Raw genomic sequence first — 25,457 nt, 5'->3', positions numbered from 1 at the left:
TCTGTTAAATAGAGGATGACAGGTAGTAATCATTTGAATGGAATACATTGTACACCAAACAAGGATGGCTGGGATAAAGTGTCACAGGCAGGTCATTAACGATGACAAGGGCTGGATTCAGCGGCAGCAGCTATCACCGTCCCGGGTGGGTAACCATACTGCCGTAACCCTCATCGCTACGGAGGTCCTTCCTGGGAAAGTGCAGGCTAATGCAGCAGGTTTGAAACCCCAAGTTATCACATACCAGAAACGCACGCTTAAAATCTGTTTCCTCAACGCCCCAAGAATTTACTTCTTGGTGGAGTATGTCTTTATAAGGCACAACTCCAGTGTACTCTAAGTGTGAGGTCTGATGTCATGAGTTTAAATAAACCACTGTTTGATCTTTGTTAAATTCTTCTGTGTATAACGGAGAACCTATGTTTTACAAGGATTAAATTAAAAACAGAACAGAACACAGCCGGCACAGAGAAGGTATGGGATGAAGTTTAATTACCCTCTAACAAGTTGGTCAAGTCTAGATTAAAACCGTTTTCTGTGAGGGAACGTATGCCACTCTTAAAAGTTTTGCTGAAAACATATCAACCTAAAAAGCGTATAATTAGTGAATTATGGTCCAATATTTTAAAAAATGAGGCACGCAACTGATGATCTATTTACATGTTGAGGAAGAGAACAGAATGGCTATAAGATCGGTGCCATCCTTTTTGAATATGCATGGTTCCAACTGCATCCACGAAATCACTAGCAAATTCCTTAAAAAATTCCCACTAGACACTCATTATCTTAGTATCTGTTACATTGTCTTTTAACTGAACAGTCATCTTATGGCTCGTGGGGTCATCCATCTTAGAAACTGTGGTAGAAAACAGCCCCAATCCCTTTACCACATCTGTACTCCTTCCCCAATCTATTTAAGACTTTGGTATTACTCTTTGTACCATTCCTTTTAACACAGCAAGTATCATCGTTCGCATCATCCTGCAACGCTCTGTTTTCAGATCCGACAGCTCACAAGAACCTGTAGACCCTCGTCTCTCAGTTACTACCCGAGTTCATTTGGGAAACTCTCACGGCTTTCAAAGAAAAGCCCCATCTCCGTTATCTCCATCTCTTAAAAGAATGAAGCGGCTGAAAACAGCTACAAGTTAGCAGCGTCAGAATTTGATGAACCAAACCTGCTACTTCTCCTTCCTTCTCCCTCCTGGCCCGCTCTCTCTACCTACCCAACCCTGCTGCAGACGGTTCATATTCGTCCGTTTTTATATATTTCATGCTACCAAAAAGGGCAAAGAGCTGGAAAATGAGAACATCTGCCAAGCAGCCATCAGGAAGCCATTTCTAATTTTAAAAAATAAAACAGATGTAGTTTGGACCTACAGGAGAGAAAATAACCAACACAGAGTGGGACGAACCGATCCTCAGACTCTTAAATATGGCCACAGGAGATTTTTTTCTGATAAATCTAGTATTTCTAACTTCCTACCGAGCATTTCCAGCTTTTTTTCCAAGCTCAATTTCACAGCCCACCGTCAGGAGCTCTCTCTTCTTGCTATCCTCTCTGTCAAACACCTACGGCCTCCTACCCTTCAAGTCCTGTGAGAAGCCCCTTTGAACTCCTCCTCCCCACTCTGATGAAATCCTATTTTTCCTTGTTCTTCCCTCACCGGGGGGACCTGCATGAGCCCAGACATCTTTCTTTCAACCCATCCAGGAGTGTACAGGGTGTAGACCAGCAAGCTAACACTTCCTTCTTCTTCTTCTTCTTTTTTTTTTTAAGATTTTATTTATTTTATAGACAGAGATCACAAGTAGGCAGAGAAGCAGACAGAGAGGGGAAGCAGGCTCCCCGCTGAGCAGAGAGCCTGATGCGGGGCTCGATCCCAGGACCCTGAGATCATGACCTGAGCCGAAGGCAGAGGTTTAACCCACTGAGCCACCCAGGCGCCCCAGTGTGGCACAAAGGTTTAAAAAACTTGAGAAACAGAGCAATAAATATTTGTTGGACATTGATTGCTAAGTGTGAGTCAAATACACTAGATGCTTGAGAACTGGATACGACTTTCATTTATTTCCTACAGCCACAACCCCCCACCACCCCACCCCACACAGCTTGGAAGTTGCTCAAGAAAATAGTTGAACCGCTGTTGTGGAACAAACGAGAACTTTCCTACCTTCTCCACCTGTTACAAATCCTTCAAGGTTAACACAAATCTTTCTTCATCTATAAACTGTCATTTTACCTCCTAGTCTGAAGTGCTCTTCCCTGATAACTCGAGCAGCAATTAATGTCTAGACCATTCACTTGGAAATTAATTAGACAACACTTCGGCAACATCTCTTCTGTTACTGCCTGACTTGGTTTTTATGTGTTTCATTATTTTGTTATCTATACACGTATTCTTGGTCCTTTAAGTAGATTACAGTCTTATTGAGGGCTGTGTACTAAGTATTTTGCGGTCTCAAAAATTGCTTAAAATCGCGAATGTTCACAAAGAAATGAATAATTTTATTTTTATGCCTCTCACATGTTAATTCTAGCTCAGTTTTTTAAACTACTGTTTGTCAAATTGCAACTATCATTGAATGGTCTATCATACCATTCTTTCCTGTAAATATATGTTACACATTATCTGTAATCAGTCATGTGTGTTTTTCTAAGATTTCATATAAAGCAAAAGTATTATGTTAATTCTTCAAAATACAGTATCAATAGCTGCATTGTCATAGACTTCATGGCCATACAATATGAGAAAATTGGATTAGGAATTAAAATCCATCTAGATTGTTCCGTTGGCTTCATTTTTTTGTTTTTGTTTTTATTTCTTAAGGGAACTTTACTTTCTTTGCTTTGATTCATACTTTGTGAGCTTTACTTTATCACCTGCCCCAACTAGATCATAAATTCCTGGTAGGTAGGGAATATCTAGTAATAGTTACTTTTTTAAAAAGAGCTCATTGTCAAGATTCTAGTTCATTTTCTTCTCAGTCTAATTTTACTAAAAACCATTTTAACCAAAAATTCAAAAAAGACAAAAGCAGGAAATGTGTTTAAATGCTCATGTTTTTCAAAACACCAAAAAAGAAAAATTCTAGCATTAATAATTTTAAAAATCAAATATTCACCTATAATCTTACATACCATATATCACGATTATATTAATATAATTAACTATTCCTGTGTTTACCCTGTTTCTTACTCCTAAAAATATTCCAAAAACAAAGCAGTAAATGTTTAGAAAGGATCAGAAAACCGTTTCTTCTAAATATCATAACTTTAGCTTTAAAATTTGATTAATATGGACATTTTGTAACTTTCAATTACAAAAACTGTCTGGTCATTACTATTAATATCAGTATCTTTAGATGAGAGGGAGCACACAGAATGATACCCTGGGAATAAGACAGACTTACTCTTTCTTACAATTTGGTCAAGCGGTATTTTCTCAGCAATGTAGAAATGAAAATAATAATGTCAGCATGCCATGGCATGACAATCTTTCAAGATGCCTCATCGAAAATGGAATCAAAGGCGGCTTTAAAATGAGGAAGTGCCCCATGTGACATTTAAGAGACTTAGGGCGCACCGTAGACCACAGCTTGGACCGCAGGCGGACTGAAGAGGAAGCAGACCTTCAGTTTACCACTCACAGGCCAGGGATTTGTCTTAAAAGTTATGGCAGCCCGTTTGCCTCAATTTTCCCCAATGTTCCCGAGGAGAGAGACACTTGAAAATCTACCCCAGCGAGGTGGTTTTAAGGACAATGGGGGCGTAGGACTCTGAGCGAGATCAAGGGATAACTCCGACAAGCAGAGTCCGTTGCTCCAAGGATCAAAATGATAGCTGAGGCAAGAGACGGTAACCAGGGAAATAAACAGGCAATTTAACATAAATTTAAGAAGCCCAAAATGAGGATGAAACATTCTGAAAAGCAGGTTGCTTTTCAGGGATTATAAACAACAAATGACGAGACTGTCCCAACAGTTTCCCAAACTAAAAATTACGGCTTTACGACAGCGAACAGGAATTTTGGTACGAAGCACATTTGAAAAATGTAACTGGGAACTGTGTCATCATCCAAGTCCCCGGGGGGAACTCTTCCTTTTAGCTTGATTTTATAGATGAGAACGAAAGATTTTAGAAGTTTAATGTTAAGAGTAACCTGTGAAGTTGGCGATAGTGACACCTTTCCAAATACGTCCCCTGAGGCAAGGAAACGACAGCAAAAATAAACTGCTGTTGATTCCATCAAAATAAAAGGTGCAGCAAAGGAAACACCCAACACAGCTGAATGACGACCTGCCGAACGGAAGGAGATCCCGCCAATGATGTATCTGTAAAGGGTCAGTATCCAAAATATACAAAGAACTTACACAACTCAACACCAAAACCCCCCAATAATCCAGTTAAACAAATGAGCAGAAGACATGAATAGTCATTTCTCCAAGGAAGACGTCCAGATGGCCCACAGACACATGGGAAGATGCTCCACGTCACTCGTCACCAGGGAGATGGAAACCAAAACCACAGTGAGATGCCACGTGGCACCTGTCAGAACGGCTACAATCAGGAACACAAGAAACCAGTGCTGCTAAGGATTGGAGAAGAAGGAACCGTTGTGCACTGATGGGAATGCAAAGTGGGGCAGCCACTGTGGAAGGAAGTATGGAGTTTCTGTAAAAAATTAAAAAATAGGGGCGCCTGGGTGGCTCAGTCATTAAGCGTCTGCCTTTGGCTCAGGTCGTGATCCCAGGGTTCTGGGATCGAGCCCTGCATCCAGCCCCACATCAGGTTCCCTGATCAGCGGGAAGCCTGTTTCTCTCTCTCCCACTCCCCCTGCTTGTGTTCCTGCTCTCGCTCTGTCAAATAAATAAATAAAATCTTAAAACAAAAAAACAGATTATCCTATGATTCAGTCATCACTCTACTGCGTCGTTACTCAAATACAAAGACACTAATGAGAAGAAATACATGCATCCCTACATTTACTGCAGCATTAGTTACAATAACCAGCCAAACTAGAGAGCAGCCCAAGGGTCCATCAATAGACGAATGAGGGCGATGTGGTACATGGAGAGAATGAAGTATTATGCGGTCGTAAAAAGGCATGAAATCTTGCTGTTTGCAGCAACACGGCTGCCGCCAGAGGAGAATAAGTGACATAAGCCACGTAAAGACAAATACCACATGGTTTACTCATGCGTGGGATTTTGAAGGAAAACAAAGGAATAGAGAGAGACAAACCAAGAAACAAACTCCTGACGACAGAGAGCAGACTGAAGGGAGGTGGGGGCGGTGTGAAGCAGGCCCAGGGATTATGAGTGCTCGTCAGAGGACATGCACAGAATTGCGGAATCACTGTATTGTACACCCGAACCTGATGTAACGCTGCATATTAACTAAACTGGAATTAAATTAAAAAAAAAAAATAAAAGAGAGTAACCTGTTGACTTGTTACCACTACTTATACTTCATTTATTTTTTAAAGAAAATGTTTTATAATTGTTCCTAAGCCTTGGTCTCTGCATAATAACTAGATGCTCAAAAATCAATCCACAAGTGATTTTCTGAGCCCAATATTTCCAACAGTGTGATTGACTAGAAGGCTGAATATTTATGTTTTGGATATATTATGTTTAAATAGTCACTAGTGATTCTGAGGTTATTTAAATAGTTTACTAGTGTGTTTCATTTCTATGTTGGCCTCCTCGATCTCATTTCATTGGTATGTCATTCTCAATTCAACGTATAAGCTTATAAATTAGAACCAAAACAGTGAATTTTAAACTGTGCTGCGTTTTCTGTATAATTGGCCAATTAAATCTGAAACATCAAGTAGAAGTGAATTAGCAAACTAAATTTCCAATAACATATTTAAAATTCAAAGACAGTTAATACTACTCACTCACTCACCACCCACCTACGTGACTCTGGCAATTACCTGACTTTCTGAGCCTCAGTGTCCTTATCTATAAAATGGGGATAACACGTACTTTGCAGTGAGCTGTTTTAAAAATCTGGGCAACACACCGAAGGTCACTAGCGTAGTATCTGGTACAGAAGGGCTTCTCTAGAGATCATGCTGCGTTTGCTTATTAATGATGGTGTTAATAATGATGGTGATGTGTGCTGTCTTCCACAGAATTAGATTCTTCAACAATTTTTTTAGTTAAGTCTATTCTTGACTTTCTATGCTGGCCAGGACAGTTTGGGAACCCAACACTGTCCCAACATCCTAATTACCTAAAGTATATGTTGCATTGGGGTCTTTCCTGATTTTGTATCTCTGCCTATTTTAAAGTCATGGGGACAGAAGGCACAGCACAGGGAACACAGTCAATGGTATTGTAATGGCATTGTCTGGGGACAGACAGCCACACTGGCGGTGAACAGAGCATGACATACAGACTCGTTGTTGAATCGCTATCCAGTACACCTGAAACTAACATAACATTGTGTCTAACTGTACTTCAATTAAAAAATAAATAAGTAAATAAAGTAAATTAGAAACAAGCAATTAAAAAAATAAATAAATAAATAGGAAATGGAAAACAGTATGAAGGTTCCTCAAAAATTAAGAACAGAACTACCAGGGGCGCCTGGATGGCTCAGTGGTTTAAGCCTCTGCTTTTGGCTCGGGTCATGATCTCAGGGTCCTGGGATCGAGTCCTGCATCGGGCTCTCTGCTCAGCAGAGAGCCTGCTTCCGCCTGTCTCTCTGCCTACGCCTACTTGTGATCTCTGTCAAATAAATAAATAAAATATTAAAAAAAAAGAACAGAGCTACCATACAATACAGCAAAAAAAAAAAAAAAGAAAGAAAGAAAAAGAAGCTAAAGTTTGCTCTGTTTCCAAGTCTTGCTTGAGCTTTATAATTCGCTGTATAATTGCTGTCTCTATCCACATTATATTCTTTTTTTTAATTTTTTTAAAGATTTTATTTATTTATTTGACAGACAGAGATCACAAGTAGGCAGGGAGGCAGGCAGAGAGGTGGAAGCAGGCTCCCTGCTGAGCAGAGAGCCCAATGCAGGACTCGATCCCAGGACCCTGAGATCATGACCTGAGCTGATGGCAGAGGCTTAACCCACTGAGCCACCCAGGCACCCCTATCCACATTATATTCTTAATGAAATATTGCTAATATACACTTGAAATACTAAAAATCTAAGAATTTGATATTAAAATAATATTAATTCAGGGTTGTTTGATTTATAAATAATATCTAAAATATAATCTTATCTAACCAATCAAGAGTTAAGGTAATTCTACTATAAGAATAAAACTATGATCAAACCATTGTCCTTAGCGATTTATGTTAAAAGCATTTAAAGGCTAGAGATCACCAAAAGTGTTGTCATCTAGTTAGGGGGAAAAGACCACTTAATAGAAGTGTATTTGGTTAATTTAAATCAAAGTGATTGATTTTCATTTAACATTTGTCCACTGTTAACTCAAGTTGGAAAATCAATTTCAGAGTGACCCAGTGGGAGAAGGGTTCCATGTAGTTATATATATTTAATGACAGAAACACATTCTTCACTGCTTACAATAGCACTAAATAAAAGAAAATTTGTGTTTAAATTACTTTGCAGTTGTGACACAAGGCAGCAAATTGCAACATATCAAAATGACAATAGAGATAATTCAATATCACACATTAATATCTTCTCTTTTTCTGAAAGAAGAAAAGCAGTGAGAAATAGACTAGCCTTAAAAAGACAGAAAACTGGCATAAAATTTAAATGCTCTCTTAAATCTGTATTCTTTCTACTTTCTTCCATATGGAGCTATTTTTATTTAATTTATTTAAAGCATAATAGCAGCAGAGTATCCATTATGGATCTAGAATCACAGTATCATTACCGTGTTTCCAACACGTTTCAGAAGATGGTGAGGAACATGTGCAATATTTTAGCTTTTAAAGTAACTTGTAAAACGTTTGTATGTATTATTTTTTATTTTAATTCCAGTGAAGTTAACATACAGTGTTATATTAATTTCAAGTTGTTTGTATGTAGTATTAAAATTATGGATGGGCTTACAAAATGTCTAACCACTAAAAAAGTACAAATTAGTTTAAACAAGTTTGTAAACAACAGACTGAACTTTCTACTGACATCAATTTTTTTATTCATCAGAATTTACTAAAGCCTCCTGAGAGGCAGTGCACAGTGTCCTGGGGATAGCCGTGTGAACGTTACTGGAAAAGTCCTGTCTTCATATCACTGGCTTGGTTGAAATTAGGGGGAAAAGACAAGATTGCTAGAATTCAAAGGTGTCTTTGTGATCATTTATTTCTCTATATACACATCAGAAAACTGAGGACCAGAGAGAAGAGGCAATTTGTGCTGGATTTAAAGCTAATCAATGACAGTATAGGATCTAAGCCTCTGGATTCCCAAAGTAGTGATCTTACCAATATGTCACCAAGGGCTTTAGGACTTCTATAATCCTGATTTCTTCTCATTCCTTACTTCCCTAGTCCCCAGGTTCTTGTCCCAGGCTAGAACACTAGTATTCCTGGAATATACAGATATTCCAGACCTCTTGTGCCTTTGAACATGCTCTTCTTTCTGGAGCATGGCCTGCAGGGCAGGGGAAGAGAATGAATTACACAACTTCTCAGGTCCTTTATGATGCAGAAGATCCCTATCAACTTTCCGTGAACTCTACTGCCAAGTCTAAATATTATCTTTTATTTACAGATGCAGCTTATTGACCTTCTGTGGAATTCACTGCCACTTCTAAATGTAATCTTCTATTTACAGACGCATGCAAAAGTGAATGTACATTACACAGAGAGGGAATAACATGCATGCCTTCTGTATATATTCCAAAACTACTGATACGGACATTGATACAAAATTAGTAATTTCTGTATCAAAAGAATTAGATCCAAAACCGAAATTTTAAAAGTACTTCCTGACCTGTATAATTGTCTTAATTCGGTCCGTTATTGTCTGAACAGGAAGGGAAATAAAGCATTGCCCTGAGAAATGACAGCATGGCGAAACGGAGCGCTCACTGAACCAGAAACCGGAAAACGTGGGTTTGAATCCAAGTTCTATTACTTTCCAGCAACATAACCTTGGGAAATTCACTAAATACCTCAGTCTCATACTCTTCATCTCTAAAACGGGAATAGTACAGACACCTCACTCTCAGCACAGTGAAGAGCTCAATACACCCAACAGAACATACCTAGGACACAGCGGGCAGTCAACGACTGTTAGCTGGAGTTGAGTTCTGAATCCTCCCTATGAAAGATTCCCTCCAGGAGGTGGGGTTAGGGACACTGGGGAGGGCACGTGCGATGGTGAGTGCTGTGAGGAGTGTAAGCCTGACGATTCACACACCTGTACCCCTGGGGCAAATAATACATTAGATGTTAATAAAATTTTTAATTTTTTTTTTAATAAAAGAAAGATTTCCTCCTTCCCGAAGTTAGCAGTGCCCTCAGCAAGTACAGGCAGTACCGCGCCCCCAGGTGCACAAACACTCTTCACGTACACATGCACACACACACGGACACACTCGTATGTTCGTGTACACTGGTATCACACGCCTGAGCTGCACTTATCTATCTGTATATCCCTAAGACGCAAGGAAGAAAACCCCTGAAAAACCAAGATAAGTATCTGAAGCCATGAATCTCTTTTTTGGTCGCTCATAAACCCAAGTTGCTATCAACCCTTTAGCAAAAAAAGAAAAAAAAATAATAAGAATAGGATTCCTACTGGAGAAAGTGTTACCTTATCCAAGAAACCCCTTGACTTCTTGACAATCCACGAGACTTGCTATATCAAAATTTTTATATGATTCTTTTTCGTGAGTCATAATGAAAGGACTATAGACAAAGACAAAAACATTGATAAGGGGCTAAGCTCTACAGGAGAACACAAATTATCTCCACTCCTGTCACAAATTTATTTGAGAACCATTCAAGAGGATCATGTTACTGCCCAGCTCCAATCCCTTACTGGCTGTCCACTAACTATAAATTAAGAGCTAAACTCTTAACACATGCAGATTTTTTCTGGTCTCTCTAATAATTATTGTGTACAAAAATAAATAGGTGAGGGCGCCTGGGTGGCTCAGTGGGTTAAGCCGCTGCCTTCGGCTCAGGTCATGATCTCAGGGTCCTGGGATCGAGTCCCACATCGGGCTCTCTGCTCGGCAGGGAGCCTGCTTCCCTCTCTCTCTCTGCCTGCCTCTCTATCTACTTGTGATCTCTCTGTCAAATAAATAAATAAAATCTTTAAAAAATAAATAAATAAATAAATAAATAGGTGAATAAATAAATACTATTTCACTTTCATGCTTTTTCCTATTTACATTTAGAGCTAATCTAAAAAGAAGAAAACAGGGCACCTGGGTGGCTCAGTGGGTTAAGCCACGGCCTTCAGTTCCGGTCATGATCCTGGAGTCCGGGGATCGAGTCCCGCATCGGGCTCTCTGCTCAGCAGGGACCCTGCTTCTCCCTCTGACCTTCTCCCCTCTCATGCTCTCTCTCACTCTCTCTCTTTCAAATAAATACATAAAATCTTTTAAAAAGATAAAAAGAAGAAAACATTGCTGCAAAGAATAAGCATAAATGTCTCAAGCCAAATCTGTGATTTCAAATTTGTAGACACTAATATTTAAGTCGCCGACTATAACTTGCTACTGAAGTTTAGTTTACGGTCATCAGAAGTTAGATATACATGTAAAAACTAATTTATTGTGTTGCATATTTTCACTGAAGCCTTTTTTGTTTTTTTATTTTGCATGGGGAACATGAGATTTAATCCTGAAACCGTATTCTTAAATTTTGAGCCTTATGTGCTTTTACAAATTTAATCTGGAAGAATTGCAAGTCATTTTTCTATAGCTAAAATATTCATAATATTTTCTGTGATTTCACATTGAAAAGTATCACAGAATAATAACATAGATTTAATAGTGAAGGGAGATTAACCTGACAAACATGAATGGAACAGCTGGGGGGGAGGAAAAAAAGAGATTTTAAGTAGATGTTTTAGTCATTTCAAGGGTCAGCTTCATTCCAAATGATTAATGCCTCACTGCGGTGGAGTAAGCAACCTTACAAACATATAATTTGCAGCTTATTATTTAAATAAACACTTGAATCTCCTATTGCCTGCATGTGTTTCAGAGGAATAATCTTTCTTCTTCGTGTTTCATGTTTTTCCTCTTTCTTCCCTTGTTTTCCTCTTTCTGCTCCTGGTCCTCCCTCCTTCTACTTTAGCCCATAATCTGACATTTCCTCTTCAGTGAAGTATTTTGTATGCTGGTAACCATGAAGTAGTATCATTCAGATTTACTGCTGATGCTGTACCCAGGGATTTTATTTGGATTTATTGTTACTTATCTATAATTCCTAACTGCCCTACAGTAACTGTCAAAAGGTGAAGGCCTGAATATTAACCCAGGGACATGTTTGAAAGATGTAAATGAAAATATTTATGTAAGTCTCTCTCTCACACACACACACACCCTACTCTCCCTCCTAAACCTCTTATCTCATAAAAGAGCATCTGATGCCAAAGCTTGAACAGTGCATTAAAGGCTTAACTTCAGTGTTAATAACTCAGATTTAAAACTCTTGACAATTAATTAAGATTAATGACAGAAGTCATCCCCTTTTCCTCAGTGTGACACTTCTCCTATCCCTTCAATTTCTCATTCCTCCAACCATTCCATGCTCATTTCAGGCTGTGAAAAATCAAGGTCCTAAAACTTTGTTCCTGCTCTCTGTTGCCTTTTGTATCTGAGATTAACGAAGTAGACATTCGCAAATTTACAACCAACAGCTCAGACAGCTGGCCTACTTTAAGCAGTAATGGAAAAGGAACTAATCTAGTTAAGAGCATAGGACTAGTTCATAAATCTGGATTCAGAGGACAGATAAAGCCATCCCACCTCTTCTGGAGAGTATGAACTGAATTCAATCATCAGCCCTCTTCTCTCTGCTCAGAAGAGCCAGCATTTCTATGAACTGGACCAACAAGGCGCGCAGAGCTGGCATAAGCCACATACAGCTCTGCACAGACACGATTATGGAAGAGAGTGCAATTAATGCACAATGTCTAGGACAAATACGGATCTAGCAAGACCTCCAATCACTGAAATCTCTTCTTGGAGCAAATACTCAGCAAAGACTAAATCTGATTTAGAAAAAAGAGAGAACAATACAACTGCAAACAACATACGAAACATATCCTGACAAGGAGAATTAATAAAAATGATAACCTTTTATCCGTTCAGAATTCCACCCAAAAGAAAATGGTGTCATGTTTTCATAACTCAGGAAATGTTCAATGGATTGAATTATAAATTAATTATTGTCCAAAATGATAAATACCGATTTTATACATCAGCAACCTCAGCCATATCTTTATAAGAAGTAATTCAAATTTATCAAATTTCAGAACTGCTCTGAAGTCTTAATTTTCTTAGTAGCTTAGTCTCAGGGGAAGAATCATGAACCTAAAATAGTAAGTCATGATAACAAAAATTCTGAAGGGTACAAAGTCAAAATGATCTATCCCCTGAGAATCACTAGAGTCTAACGCATATGTTCCTCAATAGCTCATTGTTTTGCATTATAGTGAAATATTATGATTTGCTGGCCTAAGATTCCGCACGCAGAATTAGAAAGCTAACGTCTTGACCCTGTTCACTGAGTTGTGGGAACCATCGACTTAGATACTCAGGTGAAGGGTAGAGGGAACAACGGACAGAAAAGCTGTGTAGTAACTACAGTTTGGAAGCCATACGTAGAGACCTGGTGACAACAGGACACCCAAGAAGAAATTCATATAAGCTCTCAGTGGTAGTCAGCAGAATTTAGGAGAGACGAGGAATTGTCTAATGATGACAGAAGGAGCGCCCGTCAAGGTGCTCTCTAAAGAACAGTGACTTGTGAGACTAACAAGAGACCAAGGGTTAAACCTTAGGAGACGACCGAAGTTAGGAGGAGGGAAAAGAGAGAGAAATGGACGATGCAGAAATCCTAGAGTAAACACTCTTAACTCTAGATAGAGCCTTTATCTGTACACTATAGATATAAATGTGCTATTTGAATTCTTTATTGAAATACGTTTTATGGATTTACTTTGTTAGATAAGCAAGATAGGATATGATATATGACCTGATATCATGTGGATAATTGCATAACTATATAATCCTTGTGTGTGTAGCCCATTCTCATTAGGGTAGATCTTAATGATATTTGAGTAAAATTTACTGGATTCATCATAAACTCTTCATTAAGATACCATTAGTGTCAGGAAATGGCTCTAATGGAAGAATTTACTGTAAGCAGGAAACCGTGCTTGATTTAAGGAAAAAAAAACTGTTTGAAATCTTTAATTTTGATCTGAAACAAAAATGTGCTTAGTACTGGAGAAGTCTCTAAAATATAGGTATAATATAAATTATTTTCAGTATACTAACCTGCTAAGAAATATTATGGGACTCGAAGTTTAGGAAATTAGATACATTTTTTTTCTACATTCTTGAAGTGAAAAGACCTCTCTAAGGAGAGAGATAAGAGGTACATCAGAGAGTAAAATGGCTTTGAAATGGGAACAAGTTTGTAAAAACTATCTCAACTTCGTTAATTTTAAAAAAGGAAGAAAGAAAAAAAAGCTCAAGAAATTCCTTGGAACCTTTTGAAATAAAAGAGTCAATTTTTAATCCAGTTATATAATGGTATACAAGGGAATGTCCACGAGCATTTCTGACACAATTTCTCTCCAAGTGTGAATAGTAAATCATTTTTACTCCATACCTCAAAGTTACATCAGTTACAAATTTCTCAGGTATTAGAGGTTGCAATTTGATTCTGCGCAGAAGTAATGGAAACTACAAAGATTACATAAAGCAATTTTAAAAAGGACTTACTTAGAGATTAAAAGTGTGTTTTATAAAAATCCTAGTGTTTTATTTTATTTAGAAATAAAAATGAAAGATATTTAGCAAAAAAACCCACATTTATTTCTTCTTAAAGTATATATTTATATAACGTGTTCATATAAATTCATTTTGAAGAATAAGGGAACAATAAAAGCTTCCTCCGCAAGCCAATTTCCTTAACTGAGTTACGAAGCTTTCCTTAAACTAAACTTACAAATGGGGGGTCTGGTAGACATGAAGGCACCATCATAATGTACTTTGTTAAAATAATAAACTGTCTACAAAATTTAATGCGTTTTTCCTCTGTTGGCCTGGGTCCTTTGAGCTCTACATTGAATATATATGCAGAATAATTTTTGTAAATTATTAGAAATTATAAACTGATTTACTTAAATATATTTAATCCTCCATCATTAAAATTGTAAAAAGCTATACATAGAGTACTCAAAGTGGTTAAAAAAAAAAGTCAAAAACTGTATCTGTGCTGACATTTCTGTTCCCAGTTGGATGATTTAATTGTTGTCCTCAAGATGTTCTACAGCAATCCTGGATATTAAGGCTAAGAAAATAATGTATTTAGCCCCGGGCAACCAATATTAAGTCTCAATATTTTTTGAAGTATTGTTTTAGTGTGCCAGAACTCACTGATGATTAAAAAAAAAAAGCTTATTTCAAAGATCAGCACATTAATTTGAGAAGAGAATATTAACATTAATATAATAATTTTCGTCTTTTGCCCTTCAAAAGCTGGTTGATCGATTTTAACCAAGAAATCTAACCAAGAAAAATCTAACCTTATAAGTCAATACATAATATATGTATGAGGCCAGTAAATCCAAATTATGCCTGTCTTGGGGGGTTAAGAAGCCAATTAAATATCCAGGTTCTATTTATACTTTCTTTGAAGAAATAAGTCTTCTTTTTGTAATGATTTAAATTATTACAGTTAACATATTCTATATTTCACTTTAGGGAAACGAGTCAGTACTTTTGCCTGCTTTTATCCATAATTAAGAGACAGTTTTATTTAACCTAAGAAATAGTATCAAAAAAGTACTCTATTTCATGAAATTATTATTTTCCACTGAAACAGGCATTAGTTGATAACACACACACTGAGAAAATGTGTTCTACAGGTATATACAGATATATTTAGAGTAAACACACACACACACACATCCACACATACTCAGTGGGATTGTAGTAATAACGGCATGTCCATGTGTTATTCAAGTAAAAATTCATCTTTCAGTGTAAACCTGGCGATTCACAGACCTGTACCCCTGGGGATAAAAATACATTATATGTTTATTAAAAAAAAAAATTTGGAAGGGGAGGCGAACCATAAGAGACTATGGACTCTGAAAAACAACCTGAGGGTTTTGAAGGGTCAGGGGTGGGAGGTTGGGGGAACTGGTTGTGGGTAATAGGGAGGGCACGTATTGCATGGAGCACTGGGTGTGGTGCAAAGACAATGAATACTGTTACGCTGAAAAAATAAATAAAATGGAAAAAAAATTCATCTTTCAAATATTTATAAGCCAAAGCTAATTACTTCTACTAATTTAAGCAGGGTATTTCAGGTATTTTAAGGGTGCCCCAAAATATAAAGACAAGAGATAATCAGAATGAAAGATACTAGTGATAACACAAAGGCTAGAAAACTCTGACAGCAGTTTTTCCAAATCGTGTCAATCATAATTGGCTTCAATTGTCATATAAAATTTCAGATCTTACAAAAATAAAAGGTAAGCAATCACTTGAGTTAAAAAAAAAAAGCTTGATATTTTCCTCTATTCTTTCATTCAAGAATTCAAAAATGAAAATGTCTGAAGCTACCAGGAACACTTTGTGTACAGGAGGCCTCAATGACCTCAGGCTAAAATAAAGGATTTTCTTACAGCTCTTAAAAAATCTACTGCAAAGTCCAGCTACAGGACACAAAATATCAAGAAGGAACCTAAAACCTAAGTGTAAAAATGCACTCATTAGTAGCGTAAGTCCAAGCACTGAAAACATCTGAAATATCAAATCACTTCAGGGAAGGTTTCAATCTGTTCAGAAACACCCAGGAGTGGTTTACATTTCGCAGATGTGATGGGTAACTTAAAGGCAGGGGGCACACGACCTCTCCCACCAAAATGAGATTCAGTCTGAAGATGAAGTGTTTTAATAGCACCGAGCGCTGGGTGATGGGAAGCAGGCCAGACCTCACCGCGATCCTGGGGAGGGTTAGGATCATGGAAGCAGCTGCCCTGGAAGACAGGTGGGTTTCTTTGGAACAGGAGAAACCGGCAGCAGGATGGGCAGGAAAGTGAGCACAAGCTAGAGCTAGAGCTAGAACCGAGAGGGGCAGCCTTCAGCATTTGCCCTTGAGGTTACCGGGTTTCTCTGGAGCCTTTTCAATGAGCCTGTGCTTTGTTCTCAGTTTGTTGTTGTTGTTGTTGTTGTTTTATATAGATTTTTTAAAAACCAGAGGACAGACACGGGGTTCTGTCAAAATGACTTCATTTTTAAAAGCAGCTATCATCAATCTTTTCAAAACCTGAAAATTCTATCTGCACAATTAATAAAATTCTCCCAACGTAATAAATTTAGCTTAACTGGAAACTCACTATGCACTTCTATGCTCATTTCACTGCGGACTGATGAAAACTGGGCCGTCCTCTAGCATCCCCCCGGCCTCTGTCCCTGGCTCCTGCACTGCAGAGGACGCCTCTGAGTTAGCGCCTTGCCCTATGGCCCAGGAACCCTGCAGGTGTCCCTCAGGTGAGGAGCCGAAATTGTATCAACACTAACAGTTTACATTAGCGCAAAATATTCTATGGCCAGACCCTGGAGCTTTGTTTGTCGGACCAGTACTGAACCGCTTTCTCATTACATCACGTGAGGGTGTACACAATTAGGAGCTTTTGCAACATTCCCACGAAGTGCACACACATTCTGGAATTCCTTTCTGGCTGCATCTAGGGGACAGAGCGGGAAAAGGCCTCAAACAGGAAAATGCGTGCCTGAACCTGCAATTCTGACTTCTGACTTCGAATTTTATTGTTCATATCCAAAAAGCCAATGGAATTTTCTAAATTTTGTTTTGCTAAACATCTGCATCCATCTGAAAATCATCTCCCTTCACGTCCACGGAGTGAGAAGTCGCGGAGTCGGTTTAAACGCAGAGAGTGGACCCCCGGGAGGGCGTCAGCGCGGCCCGGCCCTTCCCTTGCGGCGCCGAGTCTACGCGGGCCGCCGGGGCGCGGGGCGGGCTGAAGGTGAGCGCAACCTCGAGCGCAGCCTGGAAGCTCCCGGGAGATTTAATGGGCTCGTGGAACAGCTCCAAACCCGGGCTGCGCGTTCCTCCTCGCCCCCGCTCTGCTCCGCAGCCCCCGCCGTCCGGAGGAGCCGGCGCGCGGCGATGCATGATTTATCAACCGCCTTGTTGTTGCACAACAAACGCGCTTTGAAACGCGGGCGCGCCCCCGCCGCGCTCCGCGCCCGTTTGATGCGCCCCTTCAAACGCGTCCGGTGCTCCGCGGCGGCGGCTGGCGCGGGGGCCGCAATCTGGACGCGCTGCCCCCGGCCCCCCCGGACACGCGGCGGCAGATGCTGCGGCGCCGCGCGGTCTCCGGAGCGGCCCCGCGCCCGCGCCCCCCAGCGCCGCCGCCGTCAGATCTCTGTTTGCGCCCAAGGCGAGGCGCGGAGCGCAGCTGCGTCCGCCCGCGCTCGCGCCTTTGGAGTCTCGGGCCTCGGGCAGCGCGCGCGGGGCCGGGACGGCGCAGCCTCCGCGGACGGCCGGGCCAGCCCCGCCGCCACCCCCGCGCCCCGGGCCCGCGCCGAACCGTGCCTGAGCCGGGGCGGGGCGGGGGGCGTCGGGGCGCGGGCGGGACCGAACCGGGGACGGAACGGGGCCGACCGAGCCCCGCGCGCTCACGTGCTCCTCGCACCGAACTCCCGAGAGGCCGAGCCCGCGGGGCGCACAGGACGGTTGTGCAGCGCCCAAGACCGCGGTGCACCGGCGCCGGCCCGGCCGCGGGGAGCCTCAGCCCCAGCCTGGACGCCGCCGTGCTACGGCCTCTCCGCGGCCTGTGCGTTAGGTTTTCAGACAGACGACGACTGGCCACGGCTCCTCTGACACGCGCGAAGGACAAACATTCCTGCGTCTGTCTCGACAGCGGGAAGCAACGGCCTCCGTTTGCAGCGGCCGGAAAACTCCTCCAAACGTCTCCCTTCGCTTCGGCCCCGCACCAACCGCGTCCGCGGGCCCGCGCACAGGCTCTGTGAGCTCGGAAAACAGATGACTTGCAAAACTTTTTCACTCGCTTACATGGTGATAAGAAAGTTTCTTCTCCAAAGACTGTCCTTGAATAGCTAATAACATCTGTCACTGCATTACTCCATACGCGAGGACAAACGTTTGGACGGGACCGATGTCTCTCAGCTAATATACTACCACTTACCAATTTCCTAATATTTAATAGGAAAATTTAATGGAGAAATACATTTGTGAAATAAAACTGATAAAGTTTGGAAGGACAATGATTATCCCTACTATATATACCTATAGAGTGTGTACCCACATGAGAAACCGTTCATGACAGTCCTAGTAACCCAATTTATTTTCACTCAGTACTGATTGGTTTCACAGGAGTAAGGCCGAAGATAGGATTTTACCCTTCCACGAGCTACGGTATCCAATCACAGGTGACCAGGAGTATCTAAAGCTATCCGAAAAATTCCAGACCAGGTTCCCAATCAGGGTTCCACTCTGGGTTACTTAGAGTGCGCAACACAAGGAAGAGCCAGAGAAGCGCAAACCACTGCCACTTGGACATCTTAGTCTCCTAAACTGAAAATTTTCTCTATTCCATGTAATCCTAGGAGACAAACCAGGTCTACAGAAACTGAACTGGGGAAAAATCAGTCCATTTAATTTTTGAGAGCTTCACTAGCCACCGTAAGAAGGTAATGATGACCCACGGTCTTCTTCTCGTGCATAAACAAAGCGTTACCAAATCATCCCATTTTAATATCATACACGAAATGTACATCAAAATTAGCAGTGCAGAATATGCTCTATATCCTGATTCTTTTTCTACCTCTGGGTCCTCTTTTTCTCACTATGTAAATCACTTTGTTTCTCAAATGAAAGATACTCTAACGGCAAAAAGGTATTGGAATTGAAGAAATATCATTGCTCTTTTTTTTTAAAATCAAATTTGTCACGAGTCCATACAGATTATGCCCCTGCACCATGCAATCGTGATTTTATATAAGTGAGTAATTATTACTTTTTTGGATGATATTATCTGATGTATTTCAGTTACTGTAAAGCCTGAAAATTGATCAAATATTTGCTAAGATTATGTGTCTCATGAGTGGCACAGATTTTGGGGAGACACAAATATTACAGAGTCACATGGCTGCCCTTGTCAGTAACAATATTTACTGTGCTCATGAGGATAAGAATAGAGCAACTGAAAAGCTTCATTCATGCAAAAGAAGCCAAAAAGAAGATTAGCAGAAAATGTTAGAAATGTATAAACTGGTATAAAAATTAGCAAACCTGAAAATGAAAGCCAGCCTGCCTGCCTGCCCGCCTGCCTTCCTTCCATCCATCCATCTGTCCATCCATCCATCTGTCCATCCAACCATCTTCATTTTTCCTATTTGTTTCTTCTCGAAAACATTCCGCACTAGGTCTTTCACTTTCTATTACCATAATGGTCTGGTAAGAAAAGACACCCCTTCATACGCCCGGTGTCATTTCTACCTATCATCCAAGCAAAGGATAAATGATCTGTGGAGAATTCTCAAACCGGACTTCCTTAATGGTTGAACTCAGATGTTTTTAAAATGACCCTCATTTCATAGACATAAAATGTTAAAGATTTATATGTTTTTGTATGTGACGCACCAAGCTAAAATGTGTAACACTGAACATAACTTAGTTTGGCACTGCAAAATAACTACTATTTTCATTGATCATTTCATCCGTAAAAAAAAAAAAACAGCCTATTGAACCTGACTGAACTTAAAGTCCTCTGAAGTTGAGGTGAATAAAGTTCACTCACTTCAGAGTTGGTGATCAGGAGGACGGCAAGTTGACACACAACGAAATGATCCTGTTGTTCTTGCTAACAGTGTTATGTCTGAACCAAACCTGTCCGCAGCTACATAAGAAAATGTCTTCAACAATTTTTCTTACACTGACCAAAAATAGTGCTAATACAGTAAAGAAATCATAACACTAGAGGAATTCTAGCCAAATTTCCGTAAACAAAAAAACATCAAATAAGCTTCCTGGGTAGGAAAAACATATACACATGTATGTGTGTGTGTGTATTTTTTTAATGTGAGTGTATGTGTATCTCACCATGCAGATTTCTAGGATGCTTTCCAGTCTCCCCTTATCCACAGGCGATACGCTTCAAGACCCCCAATGGATGCATGAAACCATAGTACCGAATCCTACGTACACTATGTTCAAACCCATACATACATACGTCTGATAAAGTTTAAATTATAAATTAAGTGCAGTGGGAGACTAGCAAAAATGCCTAATAATAAAATAGAAAAATTACAGTGCTCCGCTGTAATAAAGGTTATGTAAATGTGGTCTTGCTCTCAAAATATTATTGTCCTGCACCTACCCTTCTTCTTGTGATGATGTGGGATGAGAAAATGTCTGTGTGACGAGAGGAAGTGAGATGAACGACGGAGTCATTGTGATGTGCCATCGGGCTACTCTTGGCCCTCTGGCCGTATGTCAGAAGAAGGGTTATCTGCTTCTGGGTCACGGCTGACTACAGGTCACTGGAACTGTGGCTGCGGCAGGACTACCAAAAGACACTTTGATCTATTTAAGAAATTAGCTTGCATCAGTGTTGAAAGCACAGAAATATATATAGATACCTGACGGAAAGGAGGCGCTGCCTGTTCCCTGGGCCTCACTGCCAGTAAACGGTAGAGAAAGACTCCAGCGACTAATCCCAAGTCTGTCCTTCCCACTTGGCAAAACCTCAGAATGTGATGTCGCCCGAGTCAAAGGCTGAAGCAATGAGCGCGCTTATTAGAGTATGTGTAGGACAGACCAGAACGTGCACGTGTTCCTTGAGAAGGGACTCGTGGTAAACCCTGGTTCGAAGGTGTTTTCTAACAAGAGCTGATCATTTATTAAGCGCCCCGTGTAATAGGAACTTGCACAAAGCAATAATTCGATTCTTCCCCAAGTGTAGGGAAAGCTTTAAGTTCTTTGTGATAATTATTTCACCACCTCCGTCATACGGACCCAGGCTCTCGGCTCCTGGCCGGCGCCCCCACATACAAACCTCGTCGCCTTCCTGAGGCCGCATCAGGGAAACCCGGTCGTACTGCCGTCGCAGCAGCGCCCAGAGCGCGTCCAGACGACCCTGGGGGAAGCAGGATTTGTAAATGCCGATGGCACGTATTCGACCTCTAGTCACTAAGTAAAGCGTTAAAACGAAGACGGGAAAGTCTTATTCTCTCCTCTCATTTCTTCCCTAAACTAAACAAACAAAAATAAATGACAAAAACGAAGGTCCTTGCCACGGAGAAACAGTTCGTTGTCCGAACGGCTCATGAATGGCCGCTGGACCCTTGGTCCTCCCTTAGCTGGGGGTTGTGGGGGGCTAAGGAAGTCGTCGCTTCTCTAGCTACAGTCTCTCAGTTAAGGCACAGAAAACTCAGACACTGACCTTAATTGGCGTGTACCACTTCGTCTGAGGAGCCTGGTACGTGGGTTTGGGCCGAGGTGGTCTCGGCCTGACAGGTTCCTCCACTTCTTCGGGAATCTTCACCACAGCGTTCTTGGCTTTCTCTAGCCTCGCACCTTCCTCGGTAGATCCTTTATCCCCCCAACGAACCTTTAAGACAAAGGGAAGATACTTGTACCAGCCGTCGAGTGTCCTAGAAGAACACACTCCTATTTAGCAGACAGTCCTTGGGTTCACCATCTTGGAGTGAAGAGATGCGTAGCACGAACTCTAACTTCCTCCTCTTCTGAGATCTCCTTAGGTCTGTTCCCCTTCTAGCTAAACACATGCCATATGTACTGATGGCCGTGGGGGCAAGAGACGATGACGGGCAGTTACTATGTAACAACTGCATTTAATCCGTACCCAAAAAATGCGATGAGATAGACAAAATACAGATACTCTAGTGTCTTCCTTCCAGATGAGGAAACCGAGACACAGAAAGGTTAAGTGATGTGCCCAAAGCCACACAGCTAGCAAGTGACGGGGCAGGGATCTGAACCTAAAATAAGTCAGTAAGTTTCAAACAGGCTTGAATTCTACAAGCGTATTTTTACATGTATTTCACAAATGTATTTTATACAAAGGAGTAAATTGTTCCAAACTTTTCATCAAACTTTCATCAACATAGAGTCAAAAAGTATGATTGAAACATTTAGCCTTTGGAAGTAAAAAAGGTTTTATGATTTTTCTTTACTTTTGTAAACTCAACTTTGTGAAGTAGCTTTCAGTCTTTAGTTCTGAGCTCGCCTTAGTATGGTTATTCGACATACCAGCTTTTCATTGAGGAAGGCAAATCTGAAAAGGCTCTGCATTGAGAAGACAAATTCAGGGGCAGTAGAGAATGCTACAAATTTTATATATATATATATATATACATATATATATACACATATTTATATATATACATATATATGTATATAATTAGACTCTATAGAGAAGTATATATATATATATTTTATATAAACTAATTATATATAAACTATAGAGTCAAATTATTATTTTCGTTATTCTTCAGTGAACAGGAATTAAGAGCAAAACCTGAGCTAAGCTTTATGTCATGGGCACGGTATTCACTGTGACCCCTAAAGAAAGACATCAGCCAGCCAGGAGTGTGGAGAAGGCCTACAAAAGCCAAGGACGTTAACAGAGATGACAAAGATGAGGTAAGTGAAACTCTGCAAAGAAATACAAACGCCTGTCCAGGACACAGTGACTCACCAGAATTAAGTGATTTCCACAAAGGAAAAAAAAAATTGAATACTTTGTAAAGCATTTTAATGACCTGAGTTCGTGGTTAGGGATACAATGATTACTGTTCACAGAAAAACGACTCAAGGCTTTTTGATAAGGCTTACTTAGATGTTTTTACCCTTTTTACTACAATTTTAGAATAGGCTTTCAAACTCAAGTGGACCCTGTTGAGTCATTAAAATGTACCTGTATCTTTCAGTGTGATCAGTGGTACTAGAATATTTTTTATGAGGTTGTTAAAATTGTTTTAAACACCATTAAACCTTGAGAGCTAGCTAGTTGGCTTTCTTTCCAGAGCAATGACCTTCTCTTTCAAATCACAGTGTCTTCATCTAGATAAACTAAAACTTGGGAAATCTTTAGATACAGCTAAACTGAGCTAAAAAAAACTTCTAAAACCAGGATATATGCACATATATATCCTGGCAGTTGTGAAGTCTCAGTTTTAAGGGAAAAAACAGAAAGCAAAAAAAGATACACAGTTAACTCAACAAATAAATGTTGTAACTCAGAAAAGTAATTCAAAATAAAAATATAAGTAGATAAATGTTACATCTATTCAGAAATTATGGATGTAACATATACAGCTTCCTAGTTTAGCCTTCACAGTTGATACTGTAGAGGTAAGGGCAATCATAGTCTTTCTCCAAGAATCACTGGAACAATTCTCAGATAAAGAACACCAAGGTGGCTGACCTGGAGGTGTTTGTTTGTTTGTTTGTTTGTTTGTTTGTTTTTTCTTTCTTTTTTTTTTAAAACCTCTACACCATGGAACCATGTTTCTCCAAACCTGAAGGTGAAAGTGAACCAACTGGGAACCATGTTGAAATTTGAATTCCTGACTCACTCAGTAGGTCTGGGTTTTCTTTCTCTCTCTCTCTCTCTTTTTTTTTAAGATTTTACTTATTTATTTGATAGAGATCACAAGTAGGCAGGGAGGCAGGCAGAGAGAGAGAGAGGATGGGAAGCAGGCTCCCCGCCGAGCAGAGAGCCCGATGTGGGGCTTGATCCCAGGACCCAGGGATCATGACCTGAGCTGAAGGCAGAGGCTTTAACCCACTGAGCCACCCAGGTGCCCCTGGTTTTTTTTTTTTTAAGATTTTTATTTACTTATTTGAGAAGGAAAGCCCAAGCAGAGGGAGGGCAGAGGGAGATGCAGACTCCTCATTGAGCAGGGAGCCCGACACAGAGCTTGATCCCAGGGTTCTGAGATCATGACCTAAGCTGAAGTCAGAGGCTTAACCAACTGAACCACCCAGGCGCCCATGACCCAGAGTTCTGACTCAGTGTATTTTTAGAGACTCACCTCTGAAATAGAGTTGCTGAGGCCTAAAGGAAACTCATTAAGTAAATCCTTAGTGTTAGTTCATGAAGTAGCTGGTCCGTCATCCAAATCACCATCATCACAAACAACCCAACAAATAATTCTCACTCAATCCTAAAGTCTAAAATTAGGAAATATTTTGTGGATTTTTCCTAAAACTCTCAAAAGCAACTACAGGCATACCTCAGAGATACTGTGGGTTCGGTTCCAGACACAGCAATAAAGCAAACAGCATCTAATAAATGAGGCAAATGAATGTTCTGGTTTCCCAGTGCATGTAAGTGTTATGTTTACACTATACTGTGGTCCGTTAAGTGCGCAATAGCCTTAGGTCTAAAAAACCAATGTACATACCTTAATTAAAAAATACTTTATTTCTAAAAATTTCTAAGCATCATCTGAGCTTTTAACAAGTGGTAATCACAGATCACAGACCATCATAACAAATAATAATAATGAAAAAGTTTGAAATATTGCAAGAATTACCAAGGTGTGACACAAAGACACAAAGTGAGCAAATGCTGTTGGAAAAATGATGCTGATAGACTTGCTCAGTGCAGAGTTGCCAAAAACCTTCAATTTGTAAAAAAAAAAAAACACAGTATCTGTGCATACAAGGTATGCCTGTAAACACATATACACTCATATGTATACATTTTAATATTTTAGTTTAAGTACATGGAGATAGTCAAAAAGGACAAAAAAGAATAAATTGCTAAAAAAGTATTAGCAGAATTAATATACCTGGATTTCTTACTATGGAAAAAACAAAACAAAACAAAAAAACCAAAATGCAAGCTTGATAGCTAAATTCTTCCAACTCTACTTGGCTCTCATGATAAACAATAAAATTCCATAATTTCCAGAGAATATTTGGATGACTAGGAGGTTGTATCATAAAGGAGCAATTTCAGATTTGAGAAAAGAAACAAAAACAGTTTCACGCTGAATTGGCAGAAACACACATTTGAAGTCATTAGGTACTGTGGATCAGTTGTGCTAACAGCTGTTATTAACATCAGCTCAGTTCCAGCTTTCTGCAAATTGCCATTACCAGAGTATTTAAATATTTAATTTAAAGGAGGAGTAAGAAAAAAAAATCTATGTGAAATCCCTATCCTGGCTTAAAATAACATTAGTTACAAAGATTTGTAATTTCAGTAACTCCATTTATTTTCCCCAGGAAAGGG

At 40.1% G+C, this 25,457-nt stretch overlaps 1 protein-coding gene across 2 annotated transcripts in view; it reads right to left on the bottom strand.

Annotated features, from left to right (window-relative positions):
• Nucleotides 1-25,457, bottom strand: part of ANTXR2 (ANTXR cell adhesion molecule 2) — a 150,393-nt gene that overhangs the window by 34,395 nt on the left and 90,541 nt on the right. For both annotated transcript variants that reach the window (XM_045995389.1, XM_045995396.1), the window contains 2 exons: nucleotides 21,633-21,800; nucleotides 21,246-21,326 (listed from right to left, as the gene is read on the bottom strand). In XM_045995389.1, coding sequence (XP_045851345.1) covers nucleotides 21,246-21,326; nucleotides 21,633-21,800 — 249 coding nt within the window. The remainder of the gene's footprint in view (nucleotides 1-21,245; nucleotides 21,327-21,632; nucleotides 21,801-25,457) is intronic.

Source organism: Meles meles, chromosome 2, assembly GCF_922984935.1.
Source record: "Meles meles chromosome 2, mMelMel3.1 paternal haplotype, whole genome shotgun sequence".
Lineage (NCBI taxonomy): Eukaryota > Metazoa > Chordata > Mammalia > Carnivora > Mustelidae > Meles > Meles meles.
The sequence above is the reverse complement of the archived record's forward strand: the minus strand, read 5'-3'. Positions and strand labels throughout refer to the sequence as shown.